At 41.6% G+C, this 26,801-nt stretch overlaps 1 protein-coding gene across 3 annotated transcripts in view; it reads left to right on the top strand.

The window, feature by feature from the left end:
- Positions 1–1,819: 1,819 nt before the first annotated feature.
- The window catches only part of POLA1 (DNA polymerase alpha 1, catalytic subunit), a 290,997-nt gene continuing 266,015 nt past the window's right edge, over positions 1,820–26,801 (top strand). Inside the window, exons 1-14 of one of the 3 annotated variants that reach the window (XM_068962031.1) lie at positions 1,820–1,844; positions 6,612–6,736; positions 9,183–9,279; positions 11,119–11,199; positions 15,549–15,664; positions 16,396–16,458; positions 17,316–17,408; positions 17,844–17,931; positions 18,222–18,423; positions 18,512–18,690; positions 23,242–23,354; positions 24,439–24,555; positions 25,638–25,712; positions 26,591–26,729. In XM_068962031.1, coding sequence (XP_068818132.1) covers positions 1,820–1,844; positions 6,612–6,736; positions 9,183–9,279; positions 11,119–11,199; positions 15,549–15,664; positions 16,396–16,458; positions 17,316–17,408; positions 17,844–17,931; positions 18,222–18,423; positions 18,512–18,690; positions 23,242–23,354; positions 24,439–24,555; positions 25,638–25,712; positions 26,591–26,729 — 1,513 coding nt within the window. Of the gene's footprint in view, positions 1,863–6,611; positions 6,737–9,182; positions 9,280–11,118; positions 11,200–15,548; positions 15,665–16,395; positions 16,459–17,315; positions 17,409–17,843; positions 17,932–18,221; positions 18,424–18,511; positions 18,691–23,241; positions 23,355–24,438; positions 24,556–25,637; positions 25,713–26,590; positions 26,730–26,801 lie in introns of all 3 variants that reach the window. The other 2 variants (XM_068962030.1, XM_068962032.1) reach the window with 2 other exon arrangements.

The following is a 26,801-nucleotide window of genomic DNA, read 5'->3' as shown; positions in this document are numbered from 1 at the left end:
AATCACTGCAGATGGTGACTGCAGCCATGAAATTAAAAGACGCTTACTCCTTGGAAGAAAAGTTATGATCAACCTAGACAGCATATTGAAAAGCAGAGACATTATTTTGCCAACAAAGGTCCGTCTAGTCAAGGGTATGGTTTTTCCAGTGGTCATGTATGGAGGTGAGAGTTGGACTGTGAAGAAAGCTGAGTGCCAAAGAATTGATGTTTTTGAACTGTGGTGCTGGAGAAGACTCTTGAGAGTCCCTTGGACTGCAAGGAGATCCAACCAGTCCATTCTGAAGGAGATCAGTCCTGGTGTTCTTTGGAAGGAATGATGCTAAAGCTGAAACTCCAATACTTTGGCCACCTCATGCGAAGAGTTGACTCATTTGAAAAGACTTTGATGCTGGGAGGGATTGGGGGCAGGAGGAGAAGGGGACAACAGAGGATGAGATGGCTGGATGGCATCACCGACATGATGGACATGAGTTTGAGTGAACTCCAGGAGTTGGTGATGGACAGGGAGGCCTGGCGTGCTGCAATTCATGGTGTCTCAAAGAGTCGGACACGACTGAGCAACTGAACGGACTGAAAATAAAGTCAGCCACTGTTTCCACTGTTTCCCCATCTATTTACTGTTAAGTGATGGGACCAGATGCCATGATCTTCGTTTTCTGAATGTTGAGCTTTAAGCCAACTTTTTCACTCTCCTCTTTCACTTTCATCAAGAGGCTATTCAGTCCCTCTTCACTTTCTGCCTTAAGGGTGGTGTCATCTGCATATCTGAGGTTATTGATATTTCTCCAGGCAATCTTGATTCCAGCTTGTGCTTCCTCCAGCCCACCATTTCTCATGATGTACTCTGCATAAAAGTTAAATAAGCAGGGTGACAATATACAGCCTTGACATACTCCTTTTCCTATTTGGAATCAATCTGTTGTTCCATGTACAGTTCTAACTGTTGCTTCCTGACCTGCATACAGGTTTCTCAAGAGGCAGGTCAGGTGGTCTGGTATTCCCATCTCTTTCAAAATTTTCCAAAGTTTTTTGTGGAAAGTAAACTCCCTCTCATGTCCCCCTTTTTTTCTCTAATTTCCTTTTAATGTTTCATAACATTGACATTTTCCAGGAGCCCAGGCCAGATTTTTATAGATTAATCTAAGTTTTAAATACATCTGATTGTTTCTCCATGGTTAGATTCAGGCATTTATTTGCAAGAAGACTATGTAGGTGATGTTATTTTTTCCGAAAGGCATCACATCCGGAGGCCCCGAATTGGTGATGGTACTTTTGATCTTTTGGTTAAGTTGGTGCATATACCATAAATCACACAGCGACTGTGCTAGAACTCAGAGAAACAAAGTATCAGGTAAGACTCCGAATGCGCAGCAGGAGGCAGTCGTTTTTCCCAGGCTCCTCAGAAACCGGTTCAACCACGCCCACCCTGCTGCCTCCCGCGCCTCTTTTGTCGGAAAATCAACCCTCAGAACCAGGAAGCCCCTGCTCCAACGCGCGGAAATCGTTCCCTAGCAGCATGGGTGCGCCTGCGCAGTGAGTTTTCAGGCGGCTCTTTTTCAGCGCCCGACCGCTTCCTTTTCCTGCTCTTAACTGCCGCCCCCCCGCTAGCTCTTTTCCCTAAGGGGTCATAACCCGGCGCCAAATGCGCGCCCGCGGGAAGGCCGAGGGTGGGGCGCCGCGCTTCGCGGCAAGTCGCTGGACTTTCGGGCGGAAGTCCGTAGCCTCTGGAGCCTCTGATTGGCTTTCTGGGTGGTGCCTGTCTCGGCCCCCGCTCTAGTTTCGGGCTGGTTGGCGCGGAATCGGAAGACTCCGGGACCATGGCGCCCTTGCATGGCGAGGATTGCGAGCCGGGGGCGAACGGTGAGAGATGGCCCCGCGCGCAGGGTCCCGGGCTGGGAGTGCGGAGACTGTGGCATAATCGCGGGTTGTGGGAACTCTTGTATTTTTTCTCAGGAAGGCGCGCCGCCGGGTTGCTCCTCGGGTCTCTTTGGGCGCGGACCTCGGACGTCCAGGGCTGGAACCCATCAGGCCTCGGACAGGGCTTCCTTGCAGGGCCGTCGGGTCCTGGCAAACCCGAGTAACTCCCTGCGGCGCTTTTTGTTTGGGAGGCTGCCTCACCACTGTCCCTGCGGGTCTCCGCACTTGTCTGCCTCTTTATTTCTTCTGGTGACTTTCATCCCACGTGCTGGGCACACACCTTCGCTACAGTGACCCGGGTGGGACAGTCTTTACAAAGTATTTCTTTACTCCCGCTGGGAGTGCTGGGAAGGTTGTTACATGGTAATGAAGCAGGAAAGAAAGCTGTCACCTGAAAATACACACGCGTTTTGTCTTTTTTTAGGTAATGAGTTTCTGCTTTACCCATTAACGATTTTTCTTTCAGGGTCTGTGGAAAGTTCTTAAAGGGCCGCATAGAAATAGTGCTCATCAACTAGTCATCTGAGGTGAAGCTTCTAAAAAAAAAAAGCTTCAGTTTAGCAGCATTTCGCCTGCCCTGTATATTACTCCGTTTTCAGTGGTAATCTTCTGTTTCCAAAAATAGAATATAGAAATGTAAATGGATTTTTCTGATTTTTGAGCAGTGTGCAACTTCAGTGAACTTCTTACTTAAAATCAGGTGCTTCACTCTCTTAGCTCAAGCGTCACATCTCCTGTCACTCAAATACATCACCATTAATGAGAACTTGCGTCCTAATCAGATTCTTTTGCATTCCCCTAGTTGTGAATCACAGATTTCAATTTGTTCTTCTAGCCTTTCGCTTTTTAAGACAATTTGTTTTGGAGAGTCGACTAGCCTGGATTACAAATGGGATGTAGGATGTGAGTACGTGAGTAGTCTTTACAGTCCTCCATCAGTGACATGCCACTAAGCCCTTTCTTCACCCTAAAAACTGTTCCTCCTCCGTGAGCATCAAGAAATCACTCTTCGGAGGACACTGCAATCTTGAGATCCCTCTTAAGTCATGGTGTTGATTAAGTAGTGGCTGGGACTTGTGACTGGAATTTTTCTTTTCCTGCCAAGTTTGAAAGATTGTCACCAGAAAGACTTGCAGACTCTTGTCTGTCTGCTTTGGTGGAGGGTGGGGGGTACTCCAGATGTAATTATGAACCAGATTTTTAAACTTCAGTAACTGGGTTTTTTAAATGCTAATTCTTTTTGGCTAATTTACCTACTTGAAGCATTAGAACATATACCAAAAAGGAAAATTTAAGTTTTTTTTTTTCCCCCTTAAGTGTTAGAAGGTGGGCTGGCAGTAAAAAGCTGAAAGGTCCATAAGTAGCTGCTACTGTATATGAAATGAATCAGGGAGAGTTTAATGATTTAAAAAAACAGGTACAGTGATTCATTCAGCAAATATTTGTTGTGTACCTTCCAGGTATAGGCATTCTATCAGGCTCTCGTGTTATAGTGGTAGGCAAGTTGGACATGGTTTTTGTCTTCATGGAATTGAGATGGTAAACTTGTAATTATATGTGGTGCTATACTGAGGCTTCCCTGAATCAGTGGCTTTGCTTTATTTTTGTTTTCTAGAAGCTAGATCCTGTTAGTGCTTAGTGTGGGGTATCGGCGAATGTGTGTGTGATTATGCTGCATCTCTACACATACACATTGAATGAGTTTGTTCTGTATTGCTGAGTACAAAGTAAGCCAGGTATCTTCATTTAATTCTAAACTTTATGAAGCAGACATGATTATCCCCATTTCACGTATGAGGACCCTGAGGCTGTGGATTAGTCTCAGTCATTGGGTGTACTCGATAGGAACCAACTCTAGTTGACTGAAACTGAACAGGAATTTATCAGGAGAGTATCCTGGTGTTCAGAACCTCTGGAGAGCCAGTCTCCGAGCAGTGTAGCTAGGAACAGTGCTTCAAATCATGCCCCCAAAGTGGTTCATTGAGGAGTTTACTGCCAACCATGGCAAGTACTTGAAATTAGAGCCTTCAGGTACCCTGGGACATTGCTGGCACTGTTGTTCCAGGTACTCAATCCTCCTGTAGCTGTTGCTACTTCTAGAATCTTCTGTTAGTCCTCCCCCTTTCCTTGTCATTGCTAGCTTCTGATTTAAAGTCTGAGCAGATGTTTGTAATTGGAGGACCTATTTTATATACCCATGCCATAGCTGCAGGGGCATAAGGGAGGAGGGATTTCACAGTTTCAATACTGGGCAACTTAAAAAAAACAAGACACCTGGCCACCATGGCTCAGAAAGGTTAACCGGTTGTCTCATGTCGCCCAGTAAGTGGCAGAGCCTGGTTGTGTTGCTGCTTCTAATCTCCATTTTCCCACTCTATGCTCTCGTGTCCAGCTTACCTTCCACATTGACTTCCTCTTGGTTTCAGAATACACCTTGCATTTTCATCCCTTTGTAGTTTGGCTCATGCCTTTTCCTTTGCTTGTGCCCCCTTGTTGCCCTGTACTCTGAGAGTGAAGTTCTGTTCGTCTTTCTGTGTTGGAAACCTCCCCTTGTGAAGCCTTGTCTGATTTCCCAGGCAAAATTAATGGCTCCCTTTTCTATGTGTCCTCAGTACCGGGTTCTTACCTCTCATATGGCACGATCTTTATATGATGGTGGGAGCCTCAGGTCTTTTTGCTTTCCTTGACTGGGAGCCCCTTGAGGACTCGCAACTTTGTGTTATTTGTAATTGTACCCCAAACTCTTAGAGTGGCGCATCGTTGCCTGTGGAGTAAGTCTTTTTGAAAACCTATAGATTTTGTCAGGATAATCTGACAAAGGAGTCAGGGGGATCTTGAATGGAATACACTGAGGCCAGCTTTTCACTCCCAGGGCTCATATTCAGTAATCTCCAAAACCTTGTTGTGTAGGTCTGCTCACAATTTTTTGAAATCATTTGAGTGACACTCAAGATTTTGTGGCTGTCATCATGAAGTACCTGCATTCCTTAATGCTTTTCTGAAAATAGATTTAAAAGTCAAATGTGAAAGTCAAACAATAGACTGAGATATTATAAGTAGAGATTCCATTTCCAGAAAGCTAGAAAAAAAAGTATTTGTAGTTATGTGTCACCTTTAAGACAGGTGAACAACAGTTGAAACTGTTGCAACAGTTGAAACTATTGTAACAGTTTATTGCCAGCACTTGGTGCATGTTCTGTAAATTTCATCTTCTGTTGCAGTCAACACTTAGTCAAAGAGCTGAATGTTGTTATGAACATTCCAGTGGGGTTGGAGCTTTTAGGATGCGTGTTATCAATACTTCTCCTTTTCTGTGCTTACTTATTTTTATAAAGTAATTAGCACCAAATACAATACAATATTCAGTTTCACAGACATAGGTGGCAGTCATGCTGAGCCTCAACTCGTGGCTGGCAGGCGGCACTGTCTTGCTTGCTTTGGGTGTTCATCAGCTGGCGTATGAAAGTCTTCATTCTGTGGGTGAAATCTTTTCAGTAACTGTGTGAGGTGGTCAGTTTATGATGACCCAAAGCGTGCATCATTCAAAAGTTGAATGACTGACCAGTGAGGCCCTCTGGTACTTCATTAATTTTCCACAAAACACATTTTAATCTTTGTGTTTTTCATCGTCATCCTCTTATAACCAGCAGCATGAGATCTGGAAATCAGTGATGGAAATCAAGAATCTCCTTGGTCATCTTGGTTAAATTCTCCCAACCCCCAATTTATCCTTCCTTTGAAATTCTAGGCATTTTATCTGTACTTCTGTTGGGGCATGTGTTTCTTCTAAAAGTTGTTCTGTAGTTAGTTGCTATTTACAGGCATACCTTGCTTTATTGTGCTTTAGATACTGCACTTAAAAAAATTTTTTTAAACAAATTGAAGGTTGTGGCAACCCTGCATCGAGCAAGTTTGTTGGCACCATTTACCCAACAGACTTCACTTATTACTTCATGTCCCTGTGTCACATTTTGGGAATTCTCACATTTTTAAATATTTGTTACAGTGATTTGTGATCAGGGATCTTGGATGTTACTACTACAACTCACTGAAGGCTCAAATTATGGTTAACATTTTTAGCAATCAAGAATTTTTGAAGATGTAATGCTTTTGCACACTTAATAGACTATAGTATAGTGTAAGCGTAACTTTTATATGCCCTGGGAAATTTTTAAAAATTCACATGGTTCACTTGATTCTAATATTCACTTTATTGGTTATGGGCTGGAACTGAACCCGCTAGTATCTCTGATGTCTGCCAGGAATCTCCCCTGTCAGATTTTAAGTTCTGTGAGTCTGGGGCCCTGTCTTATCTTTGTGTCTCTCAGAGGGGCAGGTAATTTGTAAAGAGCAGGTGCTCCTCAAAGCCTTTCAAATGTTGATTAATAGAATACAAAATGAATTGTCCTTTTATAATCACTTAATGGCCTGTCATTTTGCTTGGAAAGGTTATGGACTAGGCTGGTCTCCCTTGAGTGTCTCCAGGGGATATAAGTTGAATTTGGAAGTTTTCTCCTAGAGGAAAAAAAATAACAGTTGCTTCAGCTGAGAATTTCCGCAGAGCCACAGGAGCTGCAGATTTTGTATACACTGAACTCGTGTATTACTACCGGCTAAAAACTGTTGCTTTGTTTTTGAGGGAAAATGGCTGACAATTTTATAATGTCTCAAATAAATTTGGCTTCTTTTCAGCTGTGTCAGATTCCAGGAATTTTGTAGCTTCCCGATCCCGGAGAGAGAAGAAATCAAAGAAAGGGCGACAGGAAGCTCTGGAAAGACTGAAAAGGGCAAAAGCTGGTGAGAAGTATAAATATGAAGTAAGTAACCATTTTTTTCCGTGATACATCTAATTCATGGCCTGTAAGTAATCGTATGTCACCTTTGTTGCTGATTAGAAGTATGCATATATTTCAAGTTTCTTGTAATAGTGGTTTCTTAATCTCAAGCACACTTGGATATGAGGCAGATTTACAGGTTTTGGGAGACTAGTCACCCCTTAAAGTTCCTGTGAGGTACCTTACCGATGCTTTTAAAATCCTGAAATGAAAGTAGTCATGTTTTTTTTGCCTTATTAAGTTCACTGCATCTCTGCTGAGTTCCGTGGCTCTTTTGAGGGAACTTTGAGATGCTTTTGCTTTACTTAAGAGGTGCTGAGCAGTGTAGCTGACTGAGCGCTGCTTCTCCTTGGAGAGAACTATACTTTGTAATCACATATGCAAGCCCCCTGGTGGGGGCTTGGACCTCCCTTCTGCTGTGTCCTGCGTGGAGGACTGAATGTGATGTCCTTTTGGCTCTTTCCTTCTACCCACTATTGATGGCCTGGTAAAAAAGCAGAGTGGCTACCATCTGCACAACGTTGTTGAGCTTCACTTCCAGGGTGCTCCCTAAATATTAATATCTTCATAGCCTCACGGCTGGAAAGCCATTAATTAATATGAGAAAATAATAATAATAATAACAGCAACTAATGCAGTTTTTCATCTAACACTGTTCTAAGTGCTTTAACAAACATGTTCCGTTGTTTAATCTTTCCAATAATCATCTGAAGTTAGACACTATGATTAACAGCATTTCGCATGGAAGGTATCTGAGGTCACAGTGGCAGAGCCTTGATTGGAACCCAGGCAGCCTGGTTTGAGAATATGCCTGTTAACCATGGCCCGTTCTGTATTGGGCTATTAAGCAAGTAGAAGAGGATTCTTGTCATTTGGCACCATTCCTTCAAGTTAAGGGAGTCAGCTGGATCATAAAGGGTTGCTAAAAGGATTACAGTAAATCATGAGTAAAGCATTTTTAATGTAGGTACTTCTGTAAAGGAGTTCTGTGGGGCATTTCAGATGTTGACACAATGTGACTGATTTCCCATTAATCACTGATGTTAATGGCATGGCTCTGAGAGTTCAAGCTGAGCAGTAGCAGTGTTTTAGAGATTGAGTCAAAATGACTTTTTAACTCAAAATGATTTTTAAAAGTAGTTTTCTGGTGTCTTTTTGATAGTCTGTAAATGAGTTGCTTAAATGAGAGGCAGAGTATGCCTAATAGACTTCAGGCAACAAAACTAACCTTGCCAGTTCCCTCTCCCCTGGAAGAGAACATTGGTCAGTACAGTAATATTAGTTGGACCAGTTTGTGCTTGGGTTGTCAAAAAACTTAATTTGGTAGGGCAGGTAATTTCTGTTACCAAGTAATCAAAGTCCTAATCAGTATTTGCCAGTGATCCCTGTAGAGCAAATTAAACAGGAGGTGACAGCTAAGCCTAATCCTGCAATTACTATAAGCCCTATAGGTGTGGCAGAAATCCAGTCAACTCTGCCCATCAGGCTCTCCAAGCTCTGTGTCCAGGTGTTTTTTCCCCTAGAGTCTTAGGTCTTCAGATGGAGCTGGTCGTTTCTTCCACCCCTCACTTGGAAAGGCAGAACTGTCAAGAGAAGAGGGGGATTTTTAGCAGGGTATGTTTAAGTTCTTGATAACCAGCCCACCAAATTCTCACCTGGGACATTAATGGCCTGTCACCATGGCAGCTGCGGCAGTGGTGTGTGTCTCTGTGCTTTAACTGTGCTTAGCTGGTCTGCTCTCTTTGTGTCAGTGGTTGGCGGAATTCTGGCCTTCTGAGGGTCAGGCAGCCTGTGTAATTACAGGTCTTCCCACTCTGCATTTGCACTTGGTTTTTGACACCCCAAAATGGTTAGGGATCAGTGGTGATACAAACAAGGATTACTCTAAAACCATTTGTAGTGCACCTGTAGAATATAGACTGTGTTTGTTTTCCTGGTTTTTGGAGGGGGATGGATGGGGGAGATTTTGGAATTTCATTTGATCGGTTGAACAGTTATGGAGATTACTGTCTTTTTGGGGGGCACCATCAGCTAGTGGAAAGGGAGGCAGCATGTCTCACAGGTTTGCCAAGTACAGGAGAAACCAATCTCGAAATTACAAATGACTAATCCCCAAAGCAGCTAATGAAGAATTGGCTATAATTCAGTTTGTTTTTTATGAAGTAGATGAGTAATTGATGGTGTGACAAGTGTATTATGCTAATGGAATCATTTAATATCTTATGTTAACACCCACCTAAAAGGAATACTAAGTTAATTGATGTCTATTTAAGGAAAACCCTGCAGTGGTGTTGAATGTCAGAACTCATGATTTGGTTGCAGCTAACTCCTTCAGGCTGCCATTCCACTTTGAATTTGACAAATTTTTCATCAGAATTGTTTAACACTTTCACTCCACTTGAGCTTTCTCAAACTTGTATGATGGCAGGTAGAGGACTTCACGAGTGTTTATGAAGAAGTTGATGAGGAACAGTACTCGAAGCTGGTCCAGGCCCGCCAGGATGATGACTGGATCGTGGATGACGGTATGTGGGAAGAAGCCACCTGCCAGACACTGTGTCAGTAGCTTTTCATAAGTTTGTATGCAGCAGAGTTGTTTCTTTGCTTGGGCAGGTAGATGTAAGGCACCTTTGGTTTGGATTTTTCTTAAATGCATGATTTGAGGGTGTGGAAGCAGAACAATGGAAAGTTTTATCGAGGGGCATTTTGGAGAAACCAGACATACACCTCAGACTATAGTATAAATCCTCCAGGAAGTGACTGTTTAGGAGTTTGGAGGAATCTCACACCTGTGGGCTGTCTCCAGGTGATGGGGTAGAGGAAAATATGTCACAGAATGGCTGTGAGGATTACACAAGACTGTACTCGTGAAGAGTGACTTGGACAGTGGAAAGCCCTGGGTAGACATAGGCTGGTCCCCATGTTCTTATAGCCCTTCTGGAAAGCTCGGTGTTTCTGTGTGAGTGCCAACCACGCAGCAGAGAAAGGGGGTGTAGACTGCGCCTGCCACTGTTTATGTTCCTATTTCTGTAATTGGACTTGGCTATATTCCCAACTTGAACTTGCAGACTAAATTGCTTTTCTGGACTTCTGGTGATCTTTATTCTTTTTATTCTTCTGGTAGAGTAGAAGTTGGAGAAGGCAATGGCAACCCACTCCAGTACTCTTGCCTGGAAACTCCCATGGATGGAGGAGCCTGGTAGGCTGCAGTCCATAGGTTCGCGAAGAGTCAGACACGACTGAGCAACTTCACTTTCACTTTTCACTTTCATGCATTGGAGAAGGAAATGGCAACCCACTCCATCGTTCTTGCCTGGAGAATCCCAGGGACGGCAGAGCCTGGTGGGCTGCTGTCTATGGGGTTGCACAGAGTCGGACAAGACTGAAGTGACTTAGCAGCAGCAGCAGCAGAGTAGAAGTACTGTAAAGCATCCTATTGTGGCAAACTTTGATCCTGTGGGCCAAATTATTTCCTAGTTCACATAAATAGGCATAGTATATAGCTGATCCTTGAACAGCATGGGTTTAAACTGCTTCAGTTCAGTTCAGTTCAGTCGCTCAGTCGTGTCCAACTCTTTGCGACCCTATGAATTGCAGCACGCCAGGCCTCCCTGTCCATCACCAACTCCTGGAGTTCACTCAAACTCACGTCCACAGAGTTGGTGATGCCATCCAACCATCTCATCCTCTGTCATCCCTTTCTCCTCCTGCCCCCAATCCCTCCCAGCATCAGAATCTTTTCCAATGAGTCAGCTCTTCGCATGAGGTGGCCAAAGTACTGGAGTTTCAGCTTTAGCATCATTCCTTCCAAAGAAATCCCAGGGCTGATCTCCTTCAGAATGGACTGGTTGGATCTCCTTGCAGTCCAAGGGACTCTCAAGAGTCTTCTCCAACACCACAGTTCAAAAGCATCAATTCTTCGTCTCTCAGCCTTCTTCACAGTCTAACTCTCACCTCCATACATGACCACTGGAAAAACCATAGCCTTGACTAGACAGATGTTTGTTGGCAAAGTTATATGTGTGTGGCTATTTTTCGATAATAAATACAATAGTGCTACACCATCTGTGGTTGTTAGAATCCATAATTGTAGAGGAGCTATAGATACTGATGGCTGACTGTAAGTTATATGTGGGTTAACTCCCAAGTTGTGTGAGGGTCAGCTGTATATCCTTTGGTTTTGACTCAGAAAACCTGTGTGAGGGCTGTGTTTCATCTGACTTTTGGTTGAACAGGATTCTGCTGCATTTTAAAATGACATGGACCAGGAGAACATCTGATTGGGGGTTTTTATTTTTTGTCATGGGCAAAATATTGGCTACGTTTAGAAATTTGATCCTAATAATGAAATTTTTTTCCTGCAGATGGTATTGGCTATGTGGAGGATGGCCGGGAAATTTTTGATGATGACCTTGAAGATGATGCTCTTGATTCCCATGAGAAAGGTACCTGCATTTTGTTTTTAAGAGGGCCATTTTGAGATTTAAGGAATTGTCTAAAATTTCAGATGACTTGGTACTTTGATACAGTTTCTTCAGGGGAAACGGACCTACCACAATTGTGTTTGAGTATAGAAAATATTCTAATATTGAAAGAAGTATAGTTATGTAGAAAATTAAACACGGAAAGCAAAAACAACCAGGAAATGAAATTTCACATCTCTCTATCCAAAGAGTTTAGTCTTACTTATTTTAGAATTTTCAATGCTGTGGTCATTTTAGATTTGCTGATTTTGATGGCTACAAGCATAAGTGATGTCTTTTCATTCCTGCTGAAGTTACTTAGGATTTTAGCTCTTTGATAGAAGCACAGTACAATAACAAGGCTTCGATTTTCTGTTAACTTGCTTTGTTTAATTGAAATTTAAAACGATATGAATGAATGTGTTATATTCTCATAGCTATGACAATCATTGGCAAAAAAATTTTTGAGTCAACAAGCCCGATTTCGTTCCTGTAAAATGAGAGGTGGAAATTTTCTTCATATGTTTTTTTTAATTTAGTTCATTATTACCACTAAGTGGTAGATCACTGGCCAACATTCTGTGGCTCACTTAGAGCTGGTTTATTTTAGAATAGCTTTACTGAGATAGAATTAACATACCATACAATTCCGCTAAAGTGAACATTTTAGTGGCTTTTAGTATAGTCACAGTAGTACAGCCATCACCATGATGACTTTCCTTACCTCAGAAGGAAATCATACCTGTACTATATAGCTCAAGCTAAGAATGCTAGGCTTTACCTTTTTAATGAGTGTTTAAAGAAAGGAGAAAAGTGTAAAGAAGAATATGCACTAGCTTAAGAGACGTGTGGCCACAAAGCCTGAAATCTGCTCTCTTACCCTTTTCAGAAAGTCTGGACCTTAATTTGTAGATTGTTGACATTGTGTGACATTTGTTTACTTTGTCCCTCTTCTACCTTCCCAGACATACACACACAGACTTTGTTTTTGGTGAATTTATTAAAACTAAGTTGTAGACAGCACGACACTTACCTCTCCATGCTTCAGTGGTGATCTCACAAGAACAAGGGCTTGTCTCCTTAGCTGCAGTACCATTTTCATGATATTATCTAAGATTTTATCCTGATTAAGATCCCCCAGTTAGTCCAATAATACCTTTTATAGCTGTTTTTAAAAGTGCAGTCTCCACTTGGATTTTCATGTCTCTTTAGTCTTATGTAGCATAGAGCAGCACCATCCTTCCTCTCTTCCTCATCGAGTCTTTCATGACACTGACATTTTTAAAGGGATAAGGGAATTCCCTGGCTGTCCAGTGGTTAGGATTTCACACTTTCACTGCCAAGGGCATGGGTTCCATCCCTAATGGGGAAATAAGATCTAAGATCCCGCAAGCCACAAGTGTTTGGCCGAAAAAAAAAAAAAACCACAAAAACAAATCAAAACAGGAGCTCTAAAATTGTGGAAAAATTTCATCTCAAATGTTGACTCCTGTTCTTTCTTTTTTTCCTGTTGTTCTTCTGCCTTATACCTGCTAATGTACACTGGTGATATTAAAGCCCCTTAGTGAAGCCTTCCTTGCTAGTCAAACCAGTATTGAACTTCTCTTTTGAGGTTCTTTATTAGGACCTGAATTTTGTTTATTAAACATTTTGACCATTGCCTATATTCGCTCTTCAAACTGCTCCAAATGATCTCTTGACAAAATTAAATTCCTCTTATGTTTTTTACAAATGTGATATATCTTTTCATATTCTTAGGGACATTAAAAAATATATCAGAAAATTTATCATCTGTGACATTTCGTGCATCAACAGTGTTTGTACTCATGACCAGAACATTTTCTCATCCCAGATGGAAACCCATACTCATTAAGCAGTCATTCCTCAGTCTTCCTTCCCTCAGTTCTGGCAACTACTGATATGCTTTCTGTCTCTGGATTTGCCTGTTTTGAGTATTTCTTAGAGTTGGGATTATGCAATATGTGACTGTTTGTTTCTGGCCTGTTTCATTTAGCATAGTGTTCTCAAGGTTCATTCGTGTTATAGCATGAATCAGTATTTCATTCCTTTTCAGGGCTGAATACTATTAGATTGCAAGGATAGATCACATTTCATTTATTCATTTATTAGTTATAGGTCACTTGGGTTGTTTCCTTCTTTCAGTTACTGTGAACAGCGCTGATATGAAGTTTCGTGTACCAGTTTTTGTTTGAACACTTGTTTTTAATTCTTTTGGGCATATGCCCAGAAATGGAATTCTGTATACGTATTTCAATTTCCTTTTCTTTCTTACACAAAAGATATTTTCTATAGATGCTTTTGTACTTGGCATTTTTTCACTTAAGAAGATACCTGAAAATCACTTCATATCCACACTTAGAGACCATTCTTCCTTGCTTGCTCGTTTCTGTATGGCTGCACAGTATTCCATCGATGGATGTATCATGGTTTGTTCAGATGGTTTTCTTGAGTGGACATTTAGATTTTCAGTAATTAGCTCTTGCAGATGATACCACATTGAATAACTGCATACGGTATTTTCCTCAGGGAAAATTTGTAGAGGTGGGATTGCTGGCTTAGAGAGTACATGCACATAAAGTTTCATGAGATATTGCCAAATTCTTCTCCATAGGAATTGTCCCATTTTACGCTCCTGGGAGCAACATTTGAGTGTCCATTTTAGACACCATGGCCTCTCCAAGAGAATGTATTGTCAAGCTTTTACAATTTTTGACCCTCTAATATATGAGAAATGACATTTGCATTTCTTTTACACATGAAGTTGGGCATCTTTCATAAAACTTCATAGTTATATATTTTTTTAACATGAACCATGTGTTTATGTTTATTGCCCACATTCCCTTTGGGTTCTGCATTTTTTAAGTTGTTTCTTTCCTCTGCAAAACATACTGCAAAAATTTTTTCCTCTTTGGTCTTTAAACCTGTTTCTGATATAATTGCATTTATCATTCCTTTCTTTTTTCTTGCAGATGGATTTTGAATCATAGTTAAAAAGACTTTCCCCACAGCCAGGTTACAAGGAATTTGCCTTTTTTATTAAAGTACTTGTATAACTTCATTTAAAAAATTTTGACCTGTGATCTGTTTGGAGTTCACCTTGTGATTCGCAGGATCTTAGTTTCCAAACCAGGGATTGAACCTGGACCCCTGGTGGTGAAAGTACTGAGTCCTAACCACTGGACAACCAGGGACAATCCCGTATGGTGTTTATACTGATTTATTTCTTTACAAATGGGTGAAAGTGACTCAGTTGTGTCTGACTCTTTGACCCCTTGGACTATAGCTTGCCAGGCTCATCTGTCCATGGAATTCTCCAGGCAAGAATACTGGAATGGGTTGCCATTCCCTTCTCCGGGGGCTCTTCCCAATCTAGGGATCGAACCCAGGTCTCCTGCATTGCAAGCAGATGATTTACCATCGAGCCACCAGGGAAGCCACAAATGAGTAGCGAACACTATGAAAATGTTCATTTTTTTCTCAGTGATTTGAGATGTCACTTTTATTCTGTGTTAAATTTCTATAAGTAATTTGGGCTTCTTCTGGACTCCATATTGTATTTCATCTGGTCTGTCTGTCTATTCATACGCCACTGCCACACTAGGTTATCTATTCCCTCTAGGTCTTTCGTAGGTGCAGGCTGCTCTGGGATGAGTCAGAAAGCGAGAGTAAAATTGACAGTAGTAGAGGAGTTTGCAGGTAGTTTCTACGTGCCCAGAAGAGAAAACATATGGCAGAAGTTGTTCTTTATGGAGCAGATGTCTGCATGCTGTTTAGTGTTGCTAGGACCTGTTGTTCCATGTCCAGTTACTGTTGCTCATAAAATGGAAACTAGGATGCTACAGTATCACAACTGGTAGTCTTCTTTGTTCATAGTTCAGTTTTCTTGTCAGAGTCAGTATCACACTAAAATGATGATCTCATGAAGGCTGCAAAGCTAATCCCCTGGTTCCAGATGATTTTTTTTTTCAGATGAGTTTGATCTTTTTATTTCTATAGGAAAATAAACCCCACCTTTTAAAAAGCTTTCTGTTCACATTAACAATAACGATCAAACAGTCTCAGTAACTCATCTTGATATTTTACTGGTCTTTCTTCCATTTTTATAGTATCATTCAGTCCAAGTTTCCCTGAATTCAGCCCATTTAAAAGATTATTTCCTATGTACCTTGCATAAAATTTCAGTTTTGTGTTTTGAATTTTTAACATTTTGCTTGTCAGAGTCTCATATACAGAGGGCAGGTGACCATGCTTTTGGTTTTCCATTTTGATTTTTGCTGTTGCATGTTTCTAAATAAATTCTGTTCCAACAGGAAAAGATGATAAAGCATGCAACAAAGATAAGAGGACTGTCAAGAGGGCTGCTGTGACAAAACCGAACAACATCAAATCAATGTTAATTGCCAATGCTGGGAGGAAAACCGTAGATGTGAGTCTCATGTTTTCTTATAGTTGCCTCTTCCATTGTGAAGCAAAGATTCCTGTTTGTTCATAGTTCACCTTTTTTGTCAGATTCCCTGTACCTCTAAACAGATGATCTCCTGAAGGCTGCCAGGCTAGTCCCCTGGTTTCAGATGAGCTTGATCTTTGATTATATTTAACATTTGATTATATATAGATAATAGATGCCCAGTATGTTTTTGTTTTGTTTTTTATTTTTTATATATTTTTTGGTCACACTGCATGGCTTATGGGGTCTTAGTTCCCCTAACAGGGATCAAACCCAGGCCCTCTCAGTGAAAGTACCACGTCCTAAGCACTGGACTGCCAGGGAGGTCCCAATATGTTTGAACTCAAATATTTGAGTGTTACTTTCCCAGTCTCAGTCACTAAGTTCAGTGTAGATTTCTAGATAGATTGAGGCATCTCCTATCTCAGTGGTTGTAACTTGGAGATAAAAGAGAAAACCAGAAAGCTGAACTGACTGTGTTTATTTTGGTGTTTAGCAGGAGGATTATGGAATGAAGCAGAAAACAGAGGGCAGGGCTTGGGGTTTAGGAGTTACATTCAGGTCAGTGGTGGTAAAGATCTGTGAATAGTAGAGAAGTCCTCAGAGTGAGGGTTGAAGAGTGACTGGCCAGGTTCTTCCTTTCCCTGATCCTTACTCTGAAAATGTGAAGTGCAGGACTTTCTCATTCTGTCTGCCTTTTTAATTTCCAGAAAGCTGTTGACTTGTCCAAGGATGATCTGTTAGGTGACATTCTACAGGACCTGAACACTGAGGTAAGTGAATCTCCAGGAGTTGTCAAATATTCAGGTGAACATGGGCTGAAGAAACAATTCAGTAATTAATATGAAACAGACTTATTGCTAGAATGCACAACAAAATCCAGTGACAACCCCACCACCAAAACCCCAGCCAAAACAAACGTCCAAACCAAAACCAGCCCTTCAAATTGGTTTCTTCTCACCATTTTAGGTGAATAAGTTTGTAGCCACTCTAGGCTCTGTTGACTGTGGATTGGGCTGTGTGGGGCTGTGTTTGAGGTAGTCAGAATACACACGAGTCAGTGCTGGGAAGGCACGCTGCTTGTGCTCAGTTGCTGCCGTGTATGTGCCTGAAATAGATTGAAGCCTGTCAGTCTGCACAGTCAGGCGTGAGATCCTCGTCCTGAATTCCAAGTGGGGGTGAGGGAAGAGTTGGTGAGCTGTCCCTCGTACAACTCAGACAGGTTCAGCTGTACTGGAATTTACAATTGGGCTGTTTCACAGCAAGACTGAACTCTCAGTTAGAGATGTGCTTCTTTCTAAGTGATCCTTAATTAAAATGACTAACCAACACTGTGTAGTTCGGGCTTGACAGTTTTGAAATGTAATATTCTGTAAGGGTAAGGGAGAAGTATGTTAAGTTTTAAAAAGAAAAAAAATTGATGAGGGGTGGAGTCAGTATCTATTCTGGTTTTCTAGTGAGTCTGTGGTATTGTTACTATAGTAACCTCACTGCAGGAACATAGATCTGTCAGGGGAGCAGGGAGGGGAAAAAAGTGCTTTGCTTATTGGGTTTCGTTGGGGGAAGAAATGTACTTTTTGTGTCTTGTGGTAACAAGCATGGCAGTGAATGTCTGTCTACCCCCTCCTAGACACCACAAATAACTCCACCACCTGTAATAATACCAAAAAAGAAAAGATCCAGTGGAGCTTCACTGAATCCTTTCTCTGTGCACACCCCCAAGGTATAGTGTGTGGAAATACCTTCAGTCTTGATTTACATTATGGCTTAAAACTTATGTTGTTGCTTTTCTATGTGAGTGAAATGCCTTTGAATTTGTTCTTGTTTTTGTTTTAAATTAGGACTCCTGTTTCATTATATAGTTTCATACATTTCAAAAATAGCATGTGCCTGCTTTTTTCATAGTAAATTTTGTAGTAACTGGTATGTGTTTATTATAGGTATTACAACTGTGCTAAATGCAATCATTTTCTTCCTGGAAACAAGTGTTTTTTTCCCCTATAAACCTAGGTAACAGTAAAATAATTGAAGCTGTTGCATTAATAATACATAAAATCGTTTTGTAAATGGGAACTGTCATTATCTCTGGTCAGGGTAGGACAGTTGCGTATTTTTAGTATGCAGGTCTAACTGACTAAACATTTAAAAACATTGACAGGCAGCTCCTTCAGGAGAAACCACTCCCCCAGCCTCAAGGAAAGAGCCTTCATTAACTCCTGCTCCTCTTACATGTGCTGAATTTGCTGGTAAGTCTGCTGTCAAGCAGAATTGCAAGGGTGTTAAGCAGTTGCAAAGTGCTGTCAAAAGATGGAGGCCCCGTGAAGGAAGTGGAAAAGAATTTGAAGGGCTTGCAGTAGGCAGTTTCCCTGAGAAAGGTTTGAATTCATAGCAGGAAAAGTTAAAAACATCCAATTTGGGAATTGAAGAGTAAGGCAAATAACACGTGGGCCAGGGGTAGTCTGCTGGTGCACCGTCGGGGAAGCTTTTGTGGTCGCTGGAAGCAACACATGATGGGAATGTGTGACGCCATCCTCAGGAGAGCCCAGGCCGCCACTGTGTACAGATGACAAGGAGGAGTCGGGGGCAATGGAATTTGAAGATGGTGACTTTGATGAGCCCATGGAAGCCGAGGAGGTGGATGTGGAGCCTGTGGCTGCCAAGACTTTGTGCCAAGAGAGGGAGCCAGCAGAGGAGGCAAAACAGAAGACTGATTCTGGGAAAGGGACCACATCCTCCTCGTAAGAGCATTTTATGACTTCTCGGCCAAGTAGCACTACACTTACTCTGTTGGATTTTGTAAGGTTTTTGAAAATGTGATTTTTGCAGAGCAAGTTTTCTCCCAGATGTCTCTTGTTGGGACATGGATCAGGAAGATGACAGCAGTTTCTCAGCCCTGGAAGTTCAAGTGGATTCCAGTCACCTCCCACTGGTAAAAAGAGCTGATGAGGAACAAGTATTTCAGTTTTATTGGCTGGATGCTTATGAAGATCCTTACAGCCAACCAGGTAATCATATATTTACATACAGTAACTGAATGTCTTTAACACAGAATGGCACCTTTCCCTGAAGTGCTTTAGTGATTGTAATTGGCACAGGCTCTGCCCTCATGTACATAGTAAAAGAGAGTAACACTCATTTACTGTAAAGTTCGTGAGTCACCTGGATGGAGAGAGTTTGTGGTGTGAATAATCTTTACAGACTCTTATTCCGAAAACTGGTTATGTGTAATTTCGCAGTGTGTGCTTGGAATTCACCATTGATGTATCTGAACATATTGGAATGCACTTGAAGTGGAATCAATCGCTAATTGGTTCCTTCAGCAGTGTGAACACCTGCCACATGCCAGGCCCTGAGATGGGGTGAACAAGCTGGGCAAATTCCCTGTCTTGGTGGAGCTTTCATTCTAGTGGGGTAAAGGCAGTTATTTGGGGGGTGACCAGGGATGGCCTATCTGAGGAAATGACCATTGGGCTGGGTTTTGAGGTATGTTCAGAGCTGAGGAGAGAGTATTTCAGCCTGAGGAACCCAGAAGTGCACCAGGGAGAGAAAGGAGGAGACCTGAGTGGTTGAAGCAGAGTAGTCAGATGACAAGATTGGTTGGAAATCAAGTTGGAGAAAAGGCAAAGGCTGGACAGTGAGGGACCTTGAAAGCTGCGTTGAGGAGTTGAGACCTTACTTTAGTAACAGTGGCAAGGCAGGGGAGGATTTTCAGTGCGGGGTGCAGGGGTGAGGGGTAGAGTGGGGCCATGGTTGGGTTTACATTTGAACAGGAACCATGTGGTTTATGTGGAGAAAAGCCTGCACGTGTGTGGGTGTGGCCAGGGCCAGAGTAGGGAGTGTAGAAGACCTGAAGATCAGTCTGTCCAGGGCAGGTGTGGAGAAGGAGAGAAGTCAGTTCTTTTTACTTGTGCTTTGATATGAACTTGATGATAGACGGATGTGGAGTTTGAGAGAAAGGAGGAATCAAGGCTAAGTTGCAGGTCCTCCTCCGAATGAACTTTTACTATGAATCCAGACTCACAGAGAGCCAGGAGGGCTCCCGTTTCCTCTGTGCTATTTGAGCCCTTCTGCACTGTGGGGCCAGGCAGGACAAGGCATGTCAGATTCAGAAAAAAGACAGTATACACCCTTGAACAGTTGCCTTTATTCAGATCCATATCTGAATCGAAGGGCAGGTACAAACTGAATTTTTCCAAATGATTTCCTGAGGACTAAGTATTAAACTGTCAGATTTGGAGCCAGATTTACCACCAAGATCCTCAGGGATTGGCTTGCACTGGGAAAATGGTACTGGTCTTCTGGGAGGCAGCAGTATTAATATGCTCCATTTATCAAAGAGTTGAAACTTGCACAGCTGCTTGAGCAGCAAACTGCCATGTGTTCGTTGCTCAGGTGAAGATGTCAGCAGTCTTAGAAATGGTATCTCATCTACTTAAGCTCTAGGGCAAGACCAGCTGGTTAGATGCTCTTACCTCTTTGACTGTTTTGTAACTTGCTGGTGCCAGTGGGCTGGCAAGTGTGATTTCACGAGGCTTTGGAAATTAAACCCAGGACGGCTCTATTGTACAGCGTCCAGGGACCTCCCTGAAGCACAGCCTCATAGCCAGTACTCTGGAATTGGGTGAATGGTGGGCCTGCCCATCCCGGAGCCACCCCCCTGTGCCTTACTGTATCCGTTCCTTGCAGGATTTTATTCCCTGACTTGATTCATGGTCCCATCAAAACCAGAAATCTGAGAGCCCGCCTTGAGTCCCCTCCCCTCCTCCCTTTCCTCACCAAGTCTTACTCATTTTATCCTCCTAAACTAGACAAGCTGTTTTCTCACAACTTCTACCCTTGAGCCCTTCCTGCTCCCAACACCAACCTCTTCATTGACTCCTCAGCTGTCATCCCTCACATGGCAACCTGAATGATGGCTTCGGACATCAGTTCTTCATTACAGAAAATCCACAGTGGCTGCTGCATGCAACTTACAGTCCAAATTCCTTAACAAGGCTTCTCTTGGCTGCTGTGTGGGACTTCTGTGTGCTAGAATAGTCTGTACCTGCTGCTCTTTATACCATATCCCTTTCCTTCCTCACCTGACTCCCCCCACCCCCAGTATTGTCTCCTGGAATCTTCCTAGTCCTCCAAACTGGCCTAAGAGCCCCTTCTGTGACCCCCATCATACCCTAACCATAGTCATGGATGGGCCTTTTCAACCACTATTGGGAAATACTTTGCAGTTGAAAGAGGTATCGGTCTGTTATTGGCCTGTCTTCTTATTGCTAGGTTAAAAGGAGATTTCTAGTGCTGCAAAAGGTGTCAGAAATCATCATCTCTAGTTATACACTTAAAGCAGTGGAAGCTGAGGCTCCAAAAGATAAAGTGGTCAGCTCCCCAGTTGCAGAGGGCTCGGCTTCGCACCCGCAATCCACTCTGTGATTCCATGGTGCTTCTGAAGTTTTGTCCTCTGTGATTGATGCCAACGGGTTAAATAAGATGGCTTTAAAAAAAATAGTCCTGTAATCTCAGAGGGTTGAACAGTTTCATCTTGATAGCAGGTAATGATCACTGAGCCTTGCTGAAATCAATGCTGCTAATAAAAACGAAGTACTCCCAAAGACCCTGTTATTGTTTCTCACTTTCTTACAGATTCTAAGTAAGTCAGTTGTTGCTGAATGCTCCATAATTATGAAAAGAATCTTACTCTTTGCATATGGGAAGATATCCTGTCTTCATTATGACTTTTTCAAGGTTGAATAATCCTGACTGCACCTGGCTTCAGCTAGTAACTTTAAGGGGAATGTAATCTTTGTTTACCATGATCTTTTTGTGGCAAATGAGGCATAAACAGTGTCAAATGTGTTGCATGAAGTGTGATATTAGTTTGACTGTAAAATGAGCTATTTGAATCTTTGAATTCAATATTAGGGTCTTTATTTTTCTTTGCATAGAATTTTATTTTTTCATCTCTAACTGTTGTGAGGATGACTTTTAATTTTCTGAGCTACTGTGACTTTTTTCTTTTTTAATCATCCCCACAGTCCTCCCTTCCCTCTCCCCTATCTTCCCCCCACCGCCGCCTCTTTTACCCCAGCTGAAAATTACACAACTCTTCTAAGAAGTTTAATCATCTGCAGAAATGAGAATTCTTAGATGGTCTTATTTCTACTAGAACATGTGACAAAAGGAAGCACTGATGAACTATCTTGTGTGAAACTGGAGTAATTGGCCTTGTGAACAGTAGCCTTTGCTTGTGCCAGGATTTTCTTAGTGTCTCAGGCAAGTGGCCCTGTTGAATAGCTGTGTTGATGACTGCTGTCTAATTATGCACAGAGCCCAGGATTTTGCATAGTGGCCATCTCTTAGGTTGACTTGTCAAATCTCTGGAGTCCTTTCTTTTTTTCCAACCTTTTATTTTGTATTGAGGTATAGCCAGTTAACAAACAATGTTGTGACAGTTTCAGGTGAACAGTGAAGAGACTCAACCATTCATATACATGTATCCATTCTCCCCCAAACACTCCTCCCATCCAAGCTGCCATATAACATTGAGCAGAGTACCCTGTGCTGTACTGCAGGTCCTTGTTGGTTATCCATTTTAAATATAGCAGTGCAGAGTCATTTTTTGATGGCTAGTTTTCAAGAACAGTGACTTGATGTCCAGGCTTGGTCTACTTTGTGGTGTACATCACTTAGGGATCTCAAAAAGAGCTTGTTTCTTGATTTGGTTACTAGACCATTTGTTAAACTGAAATAGGAGAGAGAGGAATAATACAAATGCTTTCCAGCCAGATGTCTTTGGTAGTCTGTGAAGTAGAAAGGGTGAATTAGGAGATAATAGTTGAGCTCTGAGATATTTACTATTATATGGAATAAGATATGAAATGAGTTATGTTTTTCCAAAACACAATTTTATGTACAGAAGACTACTGAAATACCATACATAGTTATCCTTACATAGAAATGTTAGTTTTTGTTGGTAGGTACAAGTGCTGAAAAGGAATTTAGTATTCTCAGAGTTCTCACAAGAGGTTTAAATAGGAAATTTGTTGGAGAATAGATTGCTTTTTTGATTTCTCTTAATCTGGGTGATCCTGGTTCTAGGGAAAATGTTTTTCCCCCTACACTGATCTAGGATGTCTCCCTAGGTTTCGAGGTGTGTCTGCATTCAGGTGGCATGTCTAATTCCCCAGGGGTTTCTGCACTGATGCAGGGTGTCTACTCAGACCTGGGATGTCACCCTGATAGCTGAGCCTTGTCTGCATTTATCTGGGATGTTTCCCTACTTCTAGGGCGAATGTTTCCACCAAGTTAGATCCTCACTCTATTCCCTGTCATCCCGGCGGTCCCAGGTTTTACTGGTGTGATACTGCCATACAGCATAGGTACTGAGTAAAGGAATTGGTCTTTGAGATTGGGTAGTAGTGGGTAGTAGATACAAATTTGATGTAGAAAATGACTTAACATGAAAGCATACATGTGTGGATACATTGAGTGAGCTTTTATGTCATCCCTTTAATGTGATATAATTGAAATGTTTACTGTTTCATGATTTTTACTTATTCTTTCAGGTGTGGTATTTCTGTTTGGCAAAGTCTGGATCGAATCTGCTGAAACCCACGTGAGCTGTTGTGTCATGGTGAAAAACATTGAGCGAACGCTCTGTTTCCTTCCCCGTGAAATGGTAACCCTTAGTACACAGCTTTTAATTCCAAGTGCATTCTATCTTCTGCCACCAACCTGGTCCTTCGATAGGGCTGTGACTTATCTACAACCTAGATGGTCCTTTGTTTTTTTAAAAATACTCCTGGTTCTTAGTTGTGGCATATGGGATCTAGTTCCTTGACCAGGGATTGAATCCCGGGCCCCCTGCATTGGGAGATGGAGTCTTAGCCACTGGACCACCAGGGAAGTCCCTTTATAGTTCTTTCTTATTGCCCGGCTTACGACCCCCTGATTGTCAGCAGCTCCATTAGACATTTGGAAAAGTGGGGAAATGGAGTAAAATGCTGTTTTTCAACTTGTTAGAGCATCAAAGTGCCTGAGTTTCAGTATATAAGGCTGTCTGTCCGTCAGCTGTCCGTTTCCATAATTATCGGGGTTGAGAATATATGGCTCTAAAATAGGACATGACATTTGGCCCAGTTTTCATGCTTTTGCTATTTCCTCCACAGCCATTTGGTGGCTCAGAGGTTAAAGTGTCTGCCTGCTATGCGGGAGACCTGGGTTCGATCCCTGGGTCGGGAAGATCCCCTGGAGAAGGAAATGGCAACCCACTCCAGTATTCTTGCCTGGAGAATCCCATGGACGGAGGAGCCTGGTAGGCTACAGTCCATGGGGTTGCAAAGAGTCAGACACGACTGAGCGACTTTATTCACTCACTCCACAGCCATTTAACAGAGTCAGTTCCATTTGCTGACCCTTTTTATTTGGCCTTAACATCCACACTCCCCTCTCAGCCCCAGCCCCTCCCCATCTCAGTTGAACTATGAAGCATTTTGGTCAAGGTTTATAACATTATTCTCTCATTTTTTAGGATTGATCATCTTTATCTCTGGTTTGCTTTTATGATGTCATTGGGAGGAACTGGGCACTGGATTTAGTATATTTTTGGGTTCATTTGTATCTTTGAACTCACCTTGTTCTATTAGATGTTTGAGTGGGTAAAGATGAAAATTGATTTAGACTGGGTTTCTGGTAGTCAAGAAGATCTTATTTACAGATACTTTTTTCCCCTCCCCTTGCCTGCCCTCTCCATGGGAAAGCAGAAAGTTGATCTAAATACTGGGAAAGAAAGTGGAACTCCAGTTACCATGAAGGATGTTTATGATGAATTTGATGAGAAAATAGCAGCAAAATATAAGATTATGAAATTCAAGTCCAAGGTTTGTATTTGGTGATAATTTTTCGGTTCTGTGTATTAGTTGTTTGTTAGTCTCCTGATTTATGGAAATTTCATAGATATCATTATAAAACCATGTTAGATGCATAAAAAGTTTTGTCTTTCTCTTTAAATTGTAGAAAATAATGTTCCTTGGTTTGAATAAAAAGGTAACATGTAGTAAAGTAATGGCTTCCAGTACTTGAAGCATATCTTGTCTTCTTCTTCTGAAATGGAGGAGAAACTGTTCTCATCTTGTTTATATTGGTTTATTGCTAAGTTGTCTTGGTCACAAGGTTAAATCTTTAAAAGTCAGGAACTGTGATTCTATTTCTGATAGAATAAATTTCTTCTACTCATGTGATACATATTGATTAGTTAGTTGTCTTGATTGTAGTGAGATATTGATGCCCTTGGCCATAGTTGTAGGGCTTAACTCCCTCAGGACACTGGCTATTAACAGTGTTTGTAATAAAGGGAGGATTGAGTTGCTGAAGATGAGGCTAACTGAACTATTTGAGCTTTGACTTGTGGCTAATGGATCAAGTCTCTCTACAGTTCCAGAAGCAATGTGATGTAATGGTAAAGAGTGTAGGGACTGGTGCTTTAAGTGCTAGCTCTACCACATTCTGGTCTGTGACCCTGGACGAGTGCTGAGTGACTTCTCTGGGCCTCTTTCTTCACCTGAGAAATGGGGTCCTGTTTCAAGAGCTGTTGGAAGAGTAAAGTCAGTTAATTGATATTGGATCAGTCCTTGGTGTACAGCAAGCACTCAGTACATGTATGCTGTAATTATAATGTTTATTACTAATTTTTCTAGCAAGATGGAGTTGCTTAGTATCAAAGAGTAGCAAATGATTTAGTGCATCGACATTGTAAACATTTTTAATGTTTCATTGCCTGTCTTGAATGCAAATATTTCTACATTCTCTAGTGTCCCAAAGAAGTCTTAAACATTTTGTCACTAGGTATTTTTCATCCCAGATGAAAGGGGGGGAAAGACGCTTTTTTGGTGTATTTAATGCTTATCAATTTAATTTTTGAAGTTTCTTTGTCTTAATGATTTTTAACTATCAACTTACCCAGGTAGTGGAAAAGAACTATGCTTTTGAGATACCTGATGTTCCGGAGAAATCTGAGTACTTGGAAGTTAGATACTCGGTAAGTCAATAAAGAAAATGAATGGATTTGGGTTGAAAATGGCATTTTCCTATTTTTGAGTTTTCAGCGGCTTTTAATTAGGAGTACTGGCAGGGCTCTTCAAACTCACAGTTCACTGAAGTGAACTTATAGTCATGAATAATTAAAATGAATAAAATGAATTTAAATATGTAGACTATGGGTTATATTGCCTTTCTCTGCTTTCAAGTATGCATTTGTAAAAACATAAGTTGAAATGACACAACTGTTTGTCAAGTGGAACGAATGCACAAGATGGAGTTGAACATCATTAGTCTGTTGAAGTGTCCGTCTGAGCAGTGAAAAGGTGAGAGGAGAGCATCAGTAGTGTTGCCATAGTGCTGCTCTTGCTCCCGTGACAGACAAGGTCACTGCTGCAGGTTGTTAATTAAGTGGACCTTAACCTCTCTTTACTTCCGTTCTAGTGTTTTGATCTCATGATGTTGGAAAAGGGAAACTTAAGAAATGTCTGACAGTGGTGTTGTAAAGCACCATGGAAGCATTTTGAATGATTCTCACTCTTGCTTTCATTCTTTTAATGGAGTTGTACTTATTTGGCTATTCGTCAGTAAGGCATGTACAGCTTTGGACAGAAATCCTCTTTTGAGGGAGCTTCTTGGCCCATTTTTCTTCTAATGGGTGTCATCAAGATGCATTATTTTGTCATTGTGATTTGTTTTTGTTTCGTGCTGTGAATTGTTTTGGATTTCATATGTGGCAAATTACATTTCATATATATCAAAGAGGTTTCTTCTGGTGGTTCATAGAGAGACTTTTGTTTATTTCAAATACAGAGTTTGGAAAATGTGAAGTAATAGTTTTAAGAAAAAAAAAGATTTTTTTTTCTTTGCCTTTTTCAGGCTGAAATGCCACAGCTTCCTCAGGATTTGAAAGGAGAAACTTTTTCTCATGTATTTGGGACCAACACATCCAGCCTGGAACTGTTCTTAATGAACAGAAAGATCAAAGGACCTTGTTGGCTTGAAGTGAAAAATCCACGTAAGGAGACATTTACTTTCAGAATGCTCAGTAAATTGCTAATAGATGTGGTTTTTAGATGTTAAAGACTTG

The sequence above is a fragment of the Capricornis sumatraensis genome, chromosome X (genome assembly GCF_032405125.1).
Source record: "Capricornis sumatraensis isolate serow.1 chromosome X, serow.2, whole genome shotgun sequence".
NCBI classification, from domain to species: Eukaryota; Metazoa; Chordata; class Mammalia; order Artiodactyla; family Bovidae; genus Capricornis; species Capricornis sumatraensis.
The sequence above is the reverse complement of the archived record's forward strand: the minus strand, read 5'-3'. Positions and strand labels throughout refer to the sequence as shown.